The sequence below is a fragment of the Ranitomeya imitator genome, chromosome 2, assembly GCF_032444005.1.
Source record: "Ranitomeya imitator isolate aRanImi1 chromosome 2, aRanImi1.pri, whole genome shotgun sequence".
NCBI lineage: Eukaryota > Metazoa > Chordata > Amphibia > Anura > Dendrobatidae > Ranitomeya > Ranitomeya imitator.
Window position 1 is genome coordinate 612,473,136 of NC_091283.1, and position 12,391 is coordinate 612,485,526.

Consider the following 12,391-nt stretch of genomic DNA (forward strand, 5'->3'; position numbering starts at 1 on the left):
GTAGCAGGATGTTTTGGTTATCTAAAGCAAGGTTTGGACAGCTGCTTCTGTACCTCCCATAGAATTCAGAGTGACTTCTCATATGAGCCCTATGCCTGCTGTTATTAGGGGAACACACACTCTTGTACTTAGGATGGGATGCTGGTGCTGATTTGCATTTGTGGGAAACACCTTAAACATGTGATGGGATTGCATATTTTGTCTGTTTTGGGATATAGATTACATTTACCTCTTCCTTGTTCTTCGTTCTATTTGGAGTACCTGTAATTTGCAGCTCGTTATTTGTCTGGAAACCGTCTACTATTAAAATCGCCCCAGGTCAGCTGCTCATCACTTTCATCAATGATGGTATTGATCTTTCTCCTCAGGAACTCAGCAGGATCAAATTAACTTTAGCCAATGAACGTGCTCAAGCAGAAGAGGAGATTCAGAAAGCAAGGAGCGCAGCCCAGCAGGAAGAGGTGAGGATTAGCTCCATCTCTACCTTCCAGGAAATCGTACCCACAGGATCAGCATAATCTTTGCTTTCAGTATCTGTCTGCAGGAAAAAGCTTGTTGTGGAATCAAATGACAGATAATATTAGTGGCCTGAACTGAGAATAATGTATCAGTCATATCCGTGCATAGTCACGTTACATATCATCAAGCAATATTAGAAGGTTTGTCTATGAAATATCAGAAAAGGTGCTTGACATAGGCTACCAGCAACAAACATGGTCGGGGATCTAAGACCTCCACACAAGATCATCTTCTAGAACCCTATTAGTATTCCCAAAGGACTAAGCTTATGGTAATTTATTGGATTTGTTAGTCAATTAGAAATCTGTGCTCACACCATACTTTATTGCTTAATGGAAATTACTTTAGAAAGAAGATAGGTTCCTTATATAGCTAGCCATTGTGCCTCCATATACAGTTATGCACACTGCCCTCATCCAAAGTATTCCAGAAATGCACTAAATGATGTACAATAATGGAGTAGGTTAATGAACAAAATAAATATTTTTCTTAGTTGTCTCTTAGGAAAACCAGTTGCTTATTTTCAAGAAATGTCAACCCTCTTGGGTTGAGTCTGTAATTGCTCTCAGCATTTGTCAAAGGAATGAGCTGCAATACCAGATAGAGATAGAGTTTCTAGTAAAAAATTCAGAACTCTTGTTCTGAAGCTCTTAAAGGGGTTGTCCGAAATTTTAGAAATATAGGATTTTTTTCAGGCACACATAAATAAACTGTGTCATACTCGTCTTCTAAGGGGCCTCTGCAGATGCATTGGAAGCCGACACCCACTACGGAAGCAATTCTTCCTCCATTTGGAAGTCAGAGGACCATTTCAGTCTGGAGCCAGAGCAGACCTCTGAATCGACCAGTGCTGGATCCGTGGGGGCACTAGAAGATGAAAATATCACCATTTTTATTTCAAGCATATGCATGCCTTTTAAAAAAATTATCTTTTCTATATTTGACAACTCTTTACACCTTACCCTCAACATGGAGGGATAGCTAACACTAGAGAACACATAGAAAGGATTCAGAATGGTCTAGGTGAGCTTGAACAATGGGCAATGACTAATAGAATGGTATTTAACAGGGAGAAATCCAAGATTCTACATCTGGGCAAGAAAAACGAAAATTACATCTACAGAATGGGAGGAATAGAACTAAGCAACAGCACGTGTGAAAAAGACTTGGATATACTGATAGATCACAGACTGCACATGAGTGAACAGTGTGATGCAGCAGCAAAAAGGCAAACACACTTATAAGATGTATTAAGAGACGCATAGTGTCTAGATCACGTGAAGTAATTATCCCCCTCTACTCCTCCTGGGTCAGGCCTCATCTGAAATGCTGTGTCCATTTCTGGGCACCACATTGTAAAAAAGACATTGAAAAACTTGAGTAAGTTCAGAGAAAAGTTACCAGGATGGTGAGCGGACTGCAAACTATATCCTACAAGTAATGGTTAAAGGATCTGTGATTGCTTGCAAAAAAGAAGGTTAAGAGGAGACTTAATAGCTGTATACAAATATATGAAGGCATGTCACAGTATAGAGGGATCATCCTTATTCTCATTTGCATATGGAGACACGAGACGTAATGGAATGAAACTGAAAGGGAGAAGATACAGATTAGTTATTAGAAAAAACTTTTTGACAGTGAGGGTGATTAATGAGTGGAACGGGCTGCCACCAGAGGTGGTGAGTTCTCCTTCAATGGAAGTCTTCAAACAGGCTGGACAGACATCTGTCTGAGATGGTTTAGTGAATCCTGCATTGAGCAGGGGGTTGGACATGATGACCCTGGAGATCGCTTCCAACCCTAACATTCTATTACTCTAATTTGATATATTCCTGAAGGAACAAAACTATATTCCTAACTCCACTGTACGTAGCTACCATGTAAGCTAATGTCTGACCTGCCTGCAGACAGTTCTTGCACCTCATCAGCACAGAACATGGTGTTTGGATCGGTGTGATGCATCTCGGGGAGCAATTGGAGATTCAGATTGAGATCATTCTGGTGTTGAGAGTTCTGTACTGATAGGAAGCAAGCACACGAAGCAGCTGTCTGCAAATGACTGTGATTGTAATTGCCTGTTGATTAAAGTTAATGTTTTGCTTCATGGCACGTAACATAAGTAAAAAATTGCAAAACAAAAAACATAGGCATCGTTGCTTTTTTCCACTTTACTACCACAAACTATATAACAGTTAATAAATGAATATGAACCCTAAAATAGGAATGTTGAATAATGCAACTTATCCTGCATAAAAAAACAAGTCCTCATCAATTTACACCAACAGGAAAATAAATATGTTGTGTCTCTTGAAATACGATGCTGAAAAAAAAAAAAGTAGAACAGAAAGAATAGAATAGACTCCATCCCACATTTATGTTTAATTTATGTACTCGTCGGTTATATCTGCTTATCACAGACTTAATTAAACGTTAATGTTATCTTACTCTCTTCGAGCAGCAGCAAAATGCCGCCATTCTGCAGGACAAGATACGAACTGTAACCCAGTCCCGGGATCAGGCTCAGAATCAGGTCTTGCAACAGAAGCAACAAGTTGGGGAACTTCAAGCTCAAAACAACCAACTGTGCCTGGAAATAGAGGGTCTAAAACGGCGAATTGATGGCTTACAACAGGTAGGCATGACTTAAAAACATATCTAGAATCACAGATTCCATCAAGGGTCAGAAGATCTTACAGTTCAGTGTTGGCACATGGCATAAATTAGGACAATGTTGGATCAACATGAGTATAACTCAATGTTAGAACTCAGAGAGGTTGTGATTTTGCAAACACTTGGATCTGCAGGGAAGTGGCAGAATCATATCAATGTCCACCAATGAAAGGGAATGTCTAGGACTTAGGTCATCAGCACAGGATCATTGAAGATCTGACACACTACCACTCCTACCAAGTTTGTAGCTCCCATGGTGGCTGTATGTATATACTGTACAGAGCCTGAATAGTATAGTATTTTATTATTGTATAACAATTGTTGCTGTTGAGTAACTTTTGGATAATGCTGTAAAAAAGTTTCAAAAAATGACAAATTCCACACACTAAAAAAATAAACTAATTGAATGCTACAAACAGATTTACCCCAAACTGATGCCTAAAAAATATGACTTGTCCTGCAAATAACAAGGCCTCAAATAGCTACAAAGTTTTAAAATAAAGTTATGGCTTACACAATTCAGGAAGGCAAGAAACTAAAAAATATCAAAGGGGTTTTCCAGTCACAAGCTAGCTAGTGGAAAAGTGGTAAATGCTAGACCGATGGGGTCTGACCCCTAAGACCACTACTGATTTCTAGACTGCTACTAGTAAGAGATTGGATGGAAAGGAGTTGACTGTGCATTCTGCCGCTCTATTCCAAACCTGTTGCATGGATAGCCAAGCATTCCATCTTAAAGTGGTAATCCAGTTCCACTCACTTTTGCATCGGATAGTTGCAGAATAGGACAGCTGTGGGTTTCTTGCCACTCACATATGCGAGCCAGCACATATCTGTGAACATGTGTCTTATATTCACTCTGAAGTACAGGAGAGAACATGTTGCCATAGGAAATGGGCCGTGATTTAGTTTGGAGTAGTACTTGTGTATACTTAATTAGAAGCTTTGGCTACATGCTAAATTTGTTTGGCCGCATAGGATTGGAAATGTACACAAACGGTACATCTGCAGTGATGATCTATATACCTGCAGGAGTTATCAAAGAAGGACCAAGAAAAAGTGTCGGAAGTAACAAAGGTGCGAGTCGAGCTTCAAGAACAGATGGGACACCTTGAAGCTGAGTTGACTGCACAGGAAGGGCTAAAGGAGAAGATTTCCGCATTGGAAAGACAGCAGAAAGGTACTACCTCAGAGAATGCACGTCTAAACGTGGTATATACGATCAATACAACAGTAGCTAATTTATGCCTCATTAAAAGTTGACAAGGCCAGTTTTAGACAAGAGTCTTATAATATCAAGTGCTGGCCCAACCACAGGTCTGAGGACCCAAACTGACATATCGACCACTTCATAGATGCCAGGACTTTGTAACACATGCCAGTAATTTGCTTGTGTAAACCAGGTCTATACCGTATATGCCCATGTGGGAAGACATAGCAGCACTCGGTGAGCTCTATGAAATCTGCAAATGTTCAATATACAACTTCTGAAATTGCATTACTGCTATAGTTGCTGTACTAAGAAGTTTGAGTGTACTAGATGGGGGCCTGATGCTATCACATCGGGAGGGCGTTAATGTCACGATGGGGCAGGCATGTGGTGCTGTTGTTGCCTAATGGCATGCTGTGATAAAATCACTTTTGCATCAGGGGACTCATGTGCTTGACGCCTGCGCTTATATGCATTGGTTTTGTCCCAGCGATGCTGTTGTTCTTCAAGAGTCTCATTTGCCCTTTGTTGTCTTTGACGTTGTGCCTTTGCTGCTTTCCTTTCATTGTCATTGGTGTACTTTTTAGGAGAAGCCATGTTGGCATTGATATTTGCTTTTTAAAGGGGTTTTCCCACGAACAAAAGTAAATTTTTAAAAATTGTCTGTGTCTGGACATGTACCAAACATACCATAGCTCCTGGGCAGGGGAGGAAGCAAAAGACAATACTGACATTACAGCAGGAGATGGCAGAGGATACATTTTGTGAGGTAAAATATTTTTAAAAAACAGTCAGTGAAATATTTTACCTCACAAAATGAATCCACTGTGATACCCTGCTGTAATGTCAGTATTATCTTTTGCTTCCTCCCCTGCCTAGGAGATGTCGTATGCTCCGTACACGGTCAGACACAGTCAATTTTTAAAATGAACCTTCCTTCGTGGGAAAACCCCTTTAATGTGACCGGCTTCCTCTGCCTGTAGACACGTCGCTCATCTGCAGCCGGGATCAGCCGAATGATTCATTGCAGTTGCGCGTAATTCGCGCAGGCTCAGTAAATAATACCCCCACCATCTTTGTGCAGACAGATAGCGGCGGTCACATTAAAACTGTGCATGCGCTCCTCCTGTACAAAGATGGCGGCAGTCAGCGAATCATTCGCCTGATCCCAGCGGCGTGTTCGCGATGTTGTTCCGCTGGTGGTACCACACAAGAGGCTGTGAGAGTGTGTGTGTGTGTGTGTATGTGGTGTGTATGGCGTATGGAGTGTGTGTAGTGCGACGGTGTTCTGCTGGTGGTACCGCGCAATAGGTTGGTACCAGCAGCAGTTTCCATATTGAGACACCCATCACTTGGGTGTCCCAATATGGCGGTCGGTGAACTTCCTCCTTGGAATTCTTGAATACGTTGACATGTGGACAGAACAGGAAATGAAAACATTACAAGCCAATTATATAAATATATGTTTTGATCAAGTTGTTTGAGCCCACATGCCCAGACAAAGTGATCTCCGACTGGTTGTTGCAATGAGCAGGCTCACCTCTCTTATGGTTCTAGGCCTATAGAATGGACTTGTGGTTAATTCTACTTGATTTATAATTGTGGACAGACAGCAGGAGTTCCCCGCTAGGAAGCAGCAATCACCGCTAGTACGCACCACATTGTCACTAAAGGGGATGTCCAGTAGTGAATGTGCTCGGATAAGATGATATCTGAGCATGCTCGTTTGTTAATAGAGTATTTTCGGAGTGTTGGAATACTATGCTCGAGTCGCCGTAATTCACTGCAATAATTGGTAGAAGAGATGCCATCATGGCAGATTGTATTGTGTGATACCTCTGTTATACCTCTCTCACTATAGTACAGGCCAATACCCACCGCGAGATGCTGCTGGATAAAGAAGGTGAGATCTCTTCCCTTCTGGAGAAGCTAAGGATGAAGGATGCTGAGATTCTAAGGATGCGAGAGGAGGAAGCACAGAGAGCCAGCTTGCTGCAGAGTGCCATCCTCACCTATATTAGCACCCCACTTGGCTCCACCAGTGGGAGGAAATAAACCACGCTATCTGCTAGTTCTGTACATGCAATAAGCCATAAGTGCCTTCCACAAACATATGAAGTGCTCTTCTGAATACCGTGTGCACATTCACTGATCATCGGATACTAATTTATTTTGTACGTAATGCATTTTATGTTTTGTAATTATTTTTTAATAAAAGATTTTTTTTTTCTGTATTTCATACTTCTGTACAATTTTTTTTAAATGTATTTTTTTTATTTCTATTAAGCCTCACCAATGGTTAAGCACCGTGCTAAAATTAACTCCTTAATGACCAATACGTCTTTTTACTGACCTGAGATATAAGAGAACAGCCTCCCCATACAGGTGACAATCCAGCAGCTGTCGGCTGTGCACTATAGCTGACAACTTTCTGAATCGGCCACGATCAGCGTTGTCACCGTCCATATCTGTTTAACCCCTTAGATGCTGCTGTCATTAGTGACTACATCATATAAATGGTTCACAGAGTGTGAGGGCTCCCTCATTATACCCATCGGCTCCCTGAGATCATGATTGTGTGGTCCTGATGTTTGCCATGGCAATTCATGGCCTTAGGCTGGGTTCACACTGCGTTGTGTGAACCCGTTTAACGGACTACGTTACACCGCGGCATAACGCGGTGTAACGTAGTCCGTTAACGCCGCCATTACAAGCAATGGCGAGCGCATCGCTAGCGCACGCCCACAATGGGCGTGCGCTAGCGATGTGCCGTCATTGAGTGCCGGACCCGAGACGCCGCCTGCAGCGTTTCCGGGTCCGTCACTGCTAGCTCGCCGCTAGCGCAGATGGAGCTAGCAGAAGCTCCATCTGCGCTAGCGCTGTGCAAGTGCCGGCACTTGCGTTAGTGCAGTCCGTTTAACGGATATGTTGAACGGACTGCACTAACGTAGTGTGAACCTAGCCTTAGTCTGCCGGCTATAGTGACCTGCACAGAAGTTAGCGACATTCAAGTGGTAAGCATACACTTTTTCATTACTGTCATCTTGCATAAATTACTGAAAATTACCTGAAGGGTTAATAAACTACCTGACAGCAGTTTTCAATATGTGGAAGGGTGCTGTTTTTAAAATGGTATAGCTTTTGAGGGTTTCCCAATATATAGGATCCCTAAAGTCACTTGAAAACTGGATAGGTCAATAAAAAAATAAATGTTGTAAATTTCCTTGAAAATATTGAAAAATTACTGCTATATTTTTAAACATCCTAAAATGCTAACAAAATAAAAGAATATTTTACAAATGGTGCTGATGTAAAGCGGACATGACGGAAATGTTATTAAGGTTTTTCTATGGTATGACCATCTGGATTAAAGAGATAATCATTCAAATTTTTAAAATTGCTTATTTGTTTTTACATTTTTTTTTTTTTTTTTTTTGTAAATAAACACAAAACATATTGACCTAAATTTATAATTATCACAAAGTATAACGTGTCATGAAAAAAACAATCTCAAAATCACTGGGATTTGTTGAAGTGTTCCAGAGTTATTACCATAAAGTGAAACTGGTCAGATTTAAAAAATGTGGCCCTGTCACTAAGGGGCTAAATATATTGTTTAATTAACTTTCCCAAACCCAGTTTAATTTTACAGCAAGCACAAAATGACTCCATTGTTTTCCTATTTCAAAAACCTGACCTGCACATCCAAACATAGACTGAGTGTGAACAGGTGCTGAACCCAGAGTCGCCAACTCGTATATAGTAAAGTAAATAGGGCAGCACACTGCAGCGCCAAAACATGCAAACTTGAAAACACGAAATTTGAACTGCACTACTGCACTAGAAATATGAAAAATGAGAGCTTTTAGCGCATAAAAATGGCCATATTTATGTGTACCTCGAAGCCACTTTACGGCATCTCTCTTATACGAGGTCCTACGCTTGACCTACCTCGCTGAGAATAAACGTCTCCATCTGAATGGGTACATGTAAAAACCTCTTCTTGGACTGAAATTCTCTCTCTCTGTGGAGGGGTATTAGACCTACTATAATTAAAACACCTGAAGCTAGGAGGCGGGGAGTGCACGATCAGAAGGCTAAAGAATACATTTCAAAAACCTGACCTGCACATCCAAACATAGACTGAGTGTGAACAGGTGCTGAACCCAGAGTCGCCAACTCGTATATAGTAAAGTAAATAGGGCAGCACACTGCAGCGCCAAAACATGCAAACTTGAAAACACGAAATTTGAACTGCACTACTGCACTAGAAATATGAAAAATGAGAGACGTTTATTCTCAGCGAGGTAGGTCAAGCGTAGGACCTCGTATAAGAGAGATGCCGTAAAGTGGCTACGAGGTACACATAAATATGGCCATTTTTATGCGCTAAAAGCTCTCATTTTTCATATTTCTAGTGCAGTAGTGCAGTTCAAATTTCGTGTTTTCAAGTTTGCATGTTTTGGCGCTGCAGTGTGCTGCCCTATTTACTTTTCCATTGTTTTCCTAAACATATAGTTAAAAGAATCTTATTGATTTGTAGTCATTCTGTAATCCGTATCAGATGAGAATGTGTAGTTTCTATAGGGGTGTTCCCATCTTCAAATGTTTTCGGAAATGTGGTGCAGAATTTTCTGCACTAAATCTGCATCTGCAGATTTGATGCAGTTTCTGTGCAGTTTCTGTGCAGTTTCTGTGCAGTTTTTGTGCAGTTTTTGTGCAGTTTCTATGCAGTTTCTGTGCAGTTTCTGTGCAGTACAATGTAAATCAATGTGAAAAGAAAAAAGCTGTGCACATGATGCAGAAAAATCTACTGCAGAAACGCTGCAGAACTGCACAAAAGAAGCGACGTGCACTTCTTTGAAATCTGCAGCGTTTCTGCACAGATTTTTCTGCACCGTTTGCACAGCTTTTTTCTTTTCACATTGATTTACATTGTACTGTAAATCACAGTGCAGTTCTGCAGCGTTTCTGCAGCAGAAAAATCTGTTGCAGTTCTGCACCAATTCTGCACTAAATCTGCATTGTGTGCACATACCCTAGGGTATGTGCACACGTTCAGGATTGCATCAGGATTTGGTCAGGATTTTTCATCAGGATTTGTAGCCAAAACCAGGAGTGGGTGATAAATGCAGAAGTGGTGCATAGGTTTGTATTAAGCTGGGTTCACACTTTGCGTTTTTTACCGCGGAACCGCCGCGATTTTGATGCTGCGGGTCCACAGCAGTTTCCATAGCGTTTCCATTTACATGTAAACCCTATGGAAACCGCAAACCGCTGTGCACATGCTGCGGGAAAAACCGCGCAGAAACGCAGCGGTTTAAAACCCGCAGCATGTCACTTCTTTGTGCAGAATCGCTGCGATTCTGCACCCATAGGAATGCATTGAACCGCTTACTTCCCGCATGGGGCTGTGCCCACGTTGCGGGAAGTAAGCGGATAATGTGCGGTTCCTACCCGGGGTGGAGGAGAGGAGACTCTCCTCCAGGCCCTGGGAACCATATTTGGGGTAAAAAAAAGAATAAAAATAAAAAATCATGTTATACTCACCTCTCAGCGCTGCACGCGGTCGGCCGGTCAGAGTTGCTGTGCGAACAGGACCTGCGGTGACGTCACGGTCACATGACCGTGACGTCACGGAGGGTCCTTCTCGCACATCATCTTTGGAACCGGACCGCCAGGTGCAGCGTCGAGGAGATCGGGACGTCAGAGGGTGAGTATGTCATGATTTTATTATTTTTAACATTACTATTGATGCTGCAGATTGCTGCATATGCAGCATCAATAGTATAGGCGGAAACCCGGAGCGGAAACCGCGGAACAAACCGCGATAAATCTGCAGGGAGAACCGCAGCGGTTTTGCCCTGCAGATTTATCAAATCCGCTGCGGGAGAACCCGCAGAGGGACACCGCAAAGTGTGAACATGGCCTTATACTTTTCCTCTAAGGCTAAGTTCACACTTTGCGGATTCCACTGCGGATTTTTCCGCAGCAGAATTCCAAAATACGCAGTGAAAACCCGTTGCGGTTTTTACTGCGGATTTATCGCGGTTTTCACTGCGGTTACTTCTGCGGATTTTCATCTGCAGTTTCCTATTGGAGCAGGTGAAAATCCGCAGAAAAGAAGTGACATGCTGCGGAATGTAATCCGCAGCGTTTCCGCGCGGATTTTTCTGCAGCATGTGCACAGCGTTTTTTGTTTCCCATAGGTTTACATTGTAATGTAAACTCATGGGAAACTGCTGAGGATCCGCAGCGGTCAAATCCGCTGCGGATCCGCAGCAAAATCCGCAAAGTGTGAACATAGCCTAATTGTTCCACTCCTGGTTTTGGCTTACAAATCCTGATGAAAAATCCTGACCAAATCCTGATGCAATCCTGACATGTGCACATACCCTAAGGGTTTTTCCCAAATCCCACTTTTTTTTTTATAACATATAAAGGGTACTATTTTCTCCCATGTTCTCATAAAACGTAAACAAACTATTCCCCTCTTCCCATTATTTCTTATTTATAATTAGTATTCCCATCTTCCCATGATTCCTTATAATCTATAGGGGGTATCCCCATCTTCCCAAGATTTTGTATCTACTATATAATTGTCTAAGGGTCACTTCCGTCTGTCTGTCTTTCTGTCACGGATATTCATTGGTCGCGGCCTCTGTCTGTCATGGTAAATCCAAGTTGCTGATTGGTCGTGGGCGTTTTGCCACGACCAATCAGCGACGGGCGCAGTCCGGCGGCAACATCACCGCTCCTTCCTCCCCGCAGTCAGTGCCCACTCCATACTCCCCTCCAGTCAGCCCTCACACAGGGTTAATGGCAGCGCTAATGAACCGCATTATGCCGCGGTGTAACGCACTCCATTAACGCTGCTATTAACCCTGTGTGACCAACTGTTTTACTATTGATGCTGTCTAAGCAGCATCAATAGTAAAAAGATCTAATGTTAAAAATAATTTTAAAAAAAATTAAAAATCATCATATACTCACCTTCCGGCGCCTTTCCCGCTCCTCGCGACGCTCCGGTGACCAGTCCATGCATTACGATCGCAATGCACTCTTGAGACCGGAGCGCGCGAGGAGCGTCGGTAAACTCTTCCTGGATCTAGGGGCCAACGGAGGGAGAGTAACTACTTTTTATTTTAATTCTTTTTTTTTTAACAGGGATATGATGCCCACATTGCTATATACTACGCGGGCTGTGCAATATACTACGCGGGCTGTGCAATATACTACGCGGGCTGTGCAATATACTACGTGGACATGCATATTCTAGAATACCCGATGCGTTAGAATCGGGCCGCCATCTAGTAATATATAAGGGATATCCACTAGAGATGGGCGGACACCTAGATGCTCGGGTCCAGCAAGTTCGACCGATCAGTTACAAAAAGTTTGCGTATGAGAACAGTACCCAGACCGCATTCACTTTTGAATGGGGGGCCCGAACATCCAGTGCCATCGCCCAGGCTGAGAACCACTGGTGACTGAACTGCTGCGAGCGCAGCCTCCGTGACTAAAGGCGACATCATCGAGGTTACCTCCGGGCACTGAGGTTGCGTCCACAGCCGGACTGAACCGCAGTGAGATCGCTGCTAGCACTGTGAGTCTCATGGTGCTAGTGGGGATCTCACCGAGGTCACCACAGTTCATTAGCCTGGCTGGGGACGCAACCTCAGTGACCAGAGGTAACTTCGATGATGTCACGGAGGCTGTGCTCGCAGCAGCTGCTCATTCCCCAGTGGTTCTCAGCCTGGTCAGTCGCATCTTGGCACCGTTCAGGTTGAAAAATATTAATCCTCAGACATGGATTACGGCATTGGACAGAACGATGGACAAGTGAGGGATATTGTTGTTTTATTTTTGTTTTCTTACACGAGATGGGGGGCTTCGGTGGAATTTGGCGTTAGGTGAGTATAAACTGTGTTTGTTATTTTTAAATAAAAAAAGTAAGTGTTTTGTTTTATTTCTAATAAAGGACTTTATTCT

General features: G+C 42.7%; 1 protein-coding gene across 2 annotated transcripts in view; it reads left to right on the forward strand.

Annotated features, from left to right (window-relative positions):
* The window catches only part of LRRC45 (leucine rich repeat containing 45), a 44,953-nt gene extending 38,321 nt beyond the window's left edge, over positions 1-6,632 (forward strand). For both annotated transcript variants that reach the window (XM_069752470.1, XM_069752469.1), the window contains exons 15-18: positions 369-461; positions 2,978-3,151; positions 4,222-4,369; positions 6,261-6,632. In XM_069752470.1, the coding sequence (XP_069608571.1) occupies positions 369-461; positions 2,978-3,151; positions 4,222-4,369; positions 6,261-6,454 (609 nt within the window). In that variant the 3' untranslated portion in view covers positions 6,455-6,632. The remainder of the gene's footprint in view (positions 1-368; positions 462-2,977; positions 3,152-4,221; positions 4,370-6,260) is intronic.
* The last annotated feature ends 5,759 nt before the right edge of the window (positions 6,633-12,391 follow it).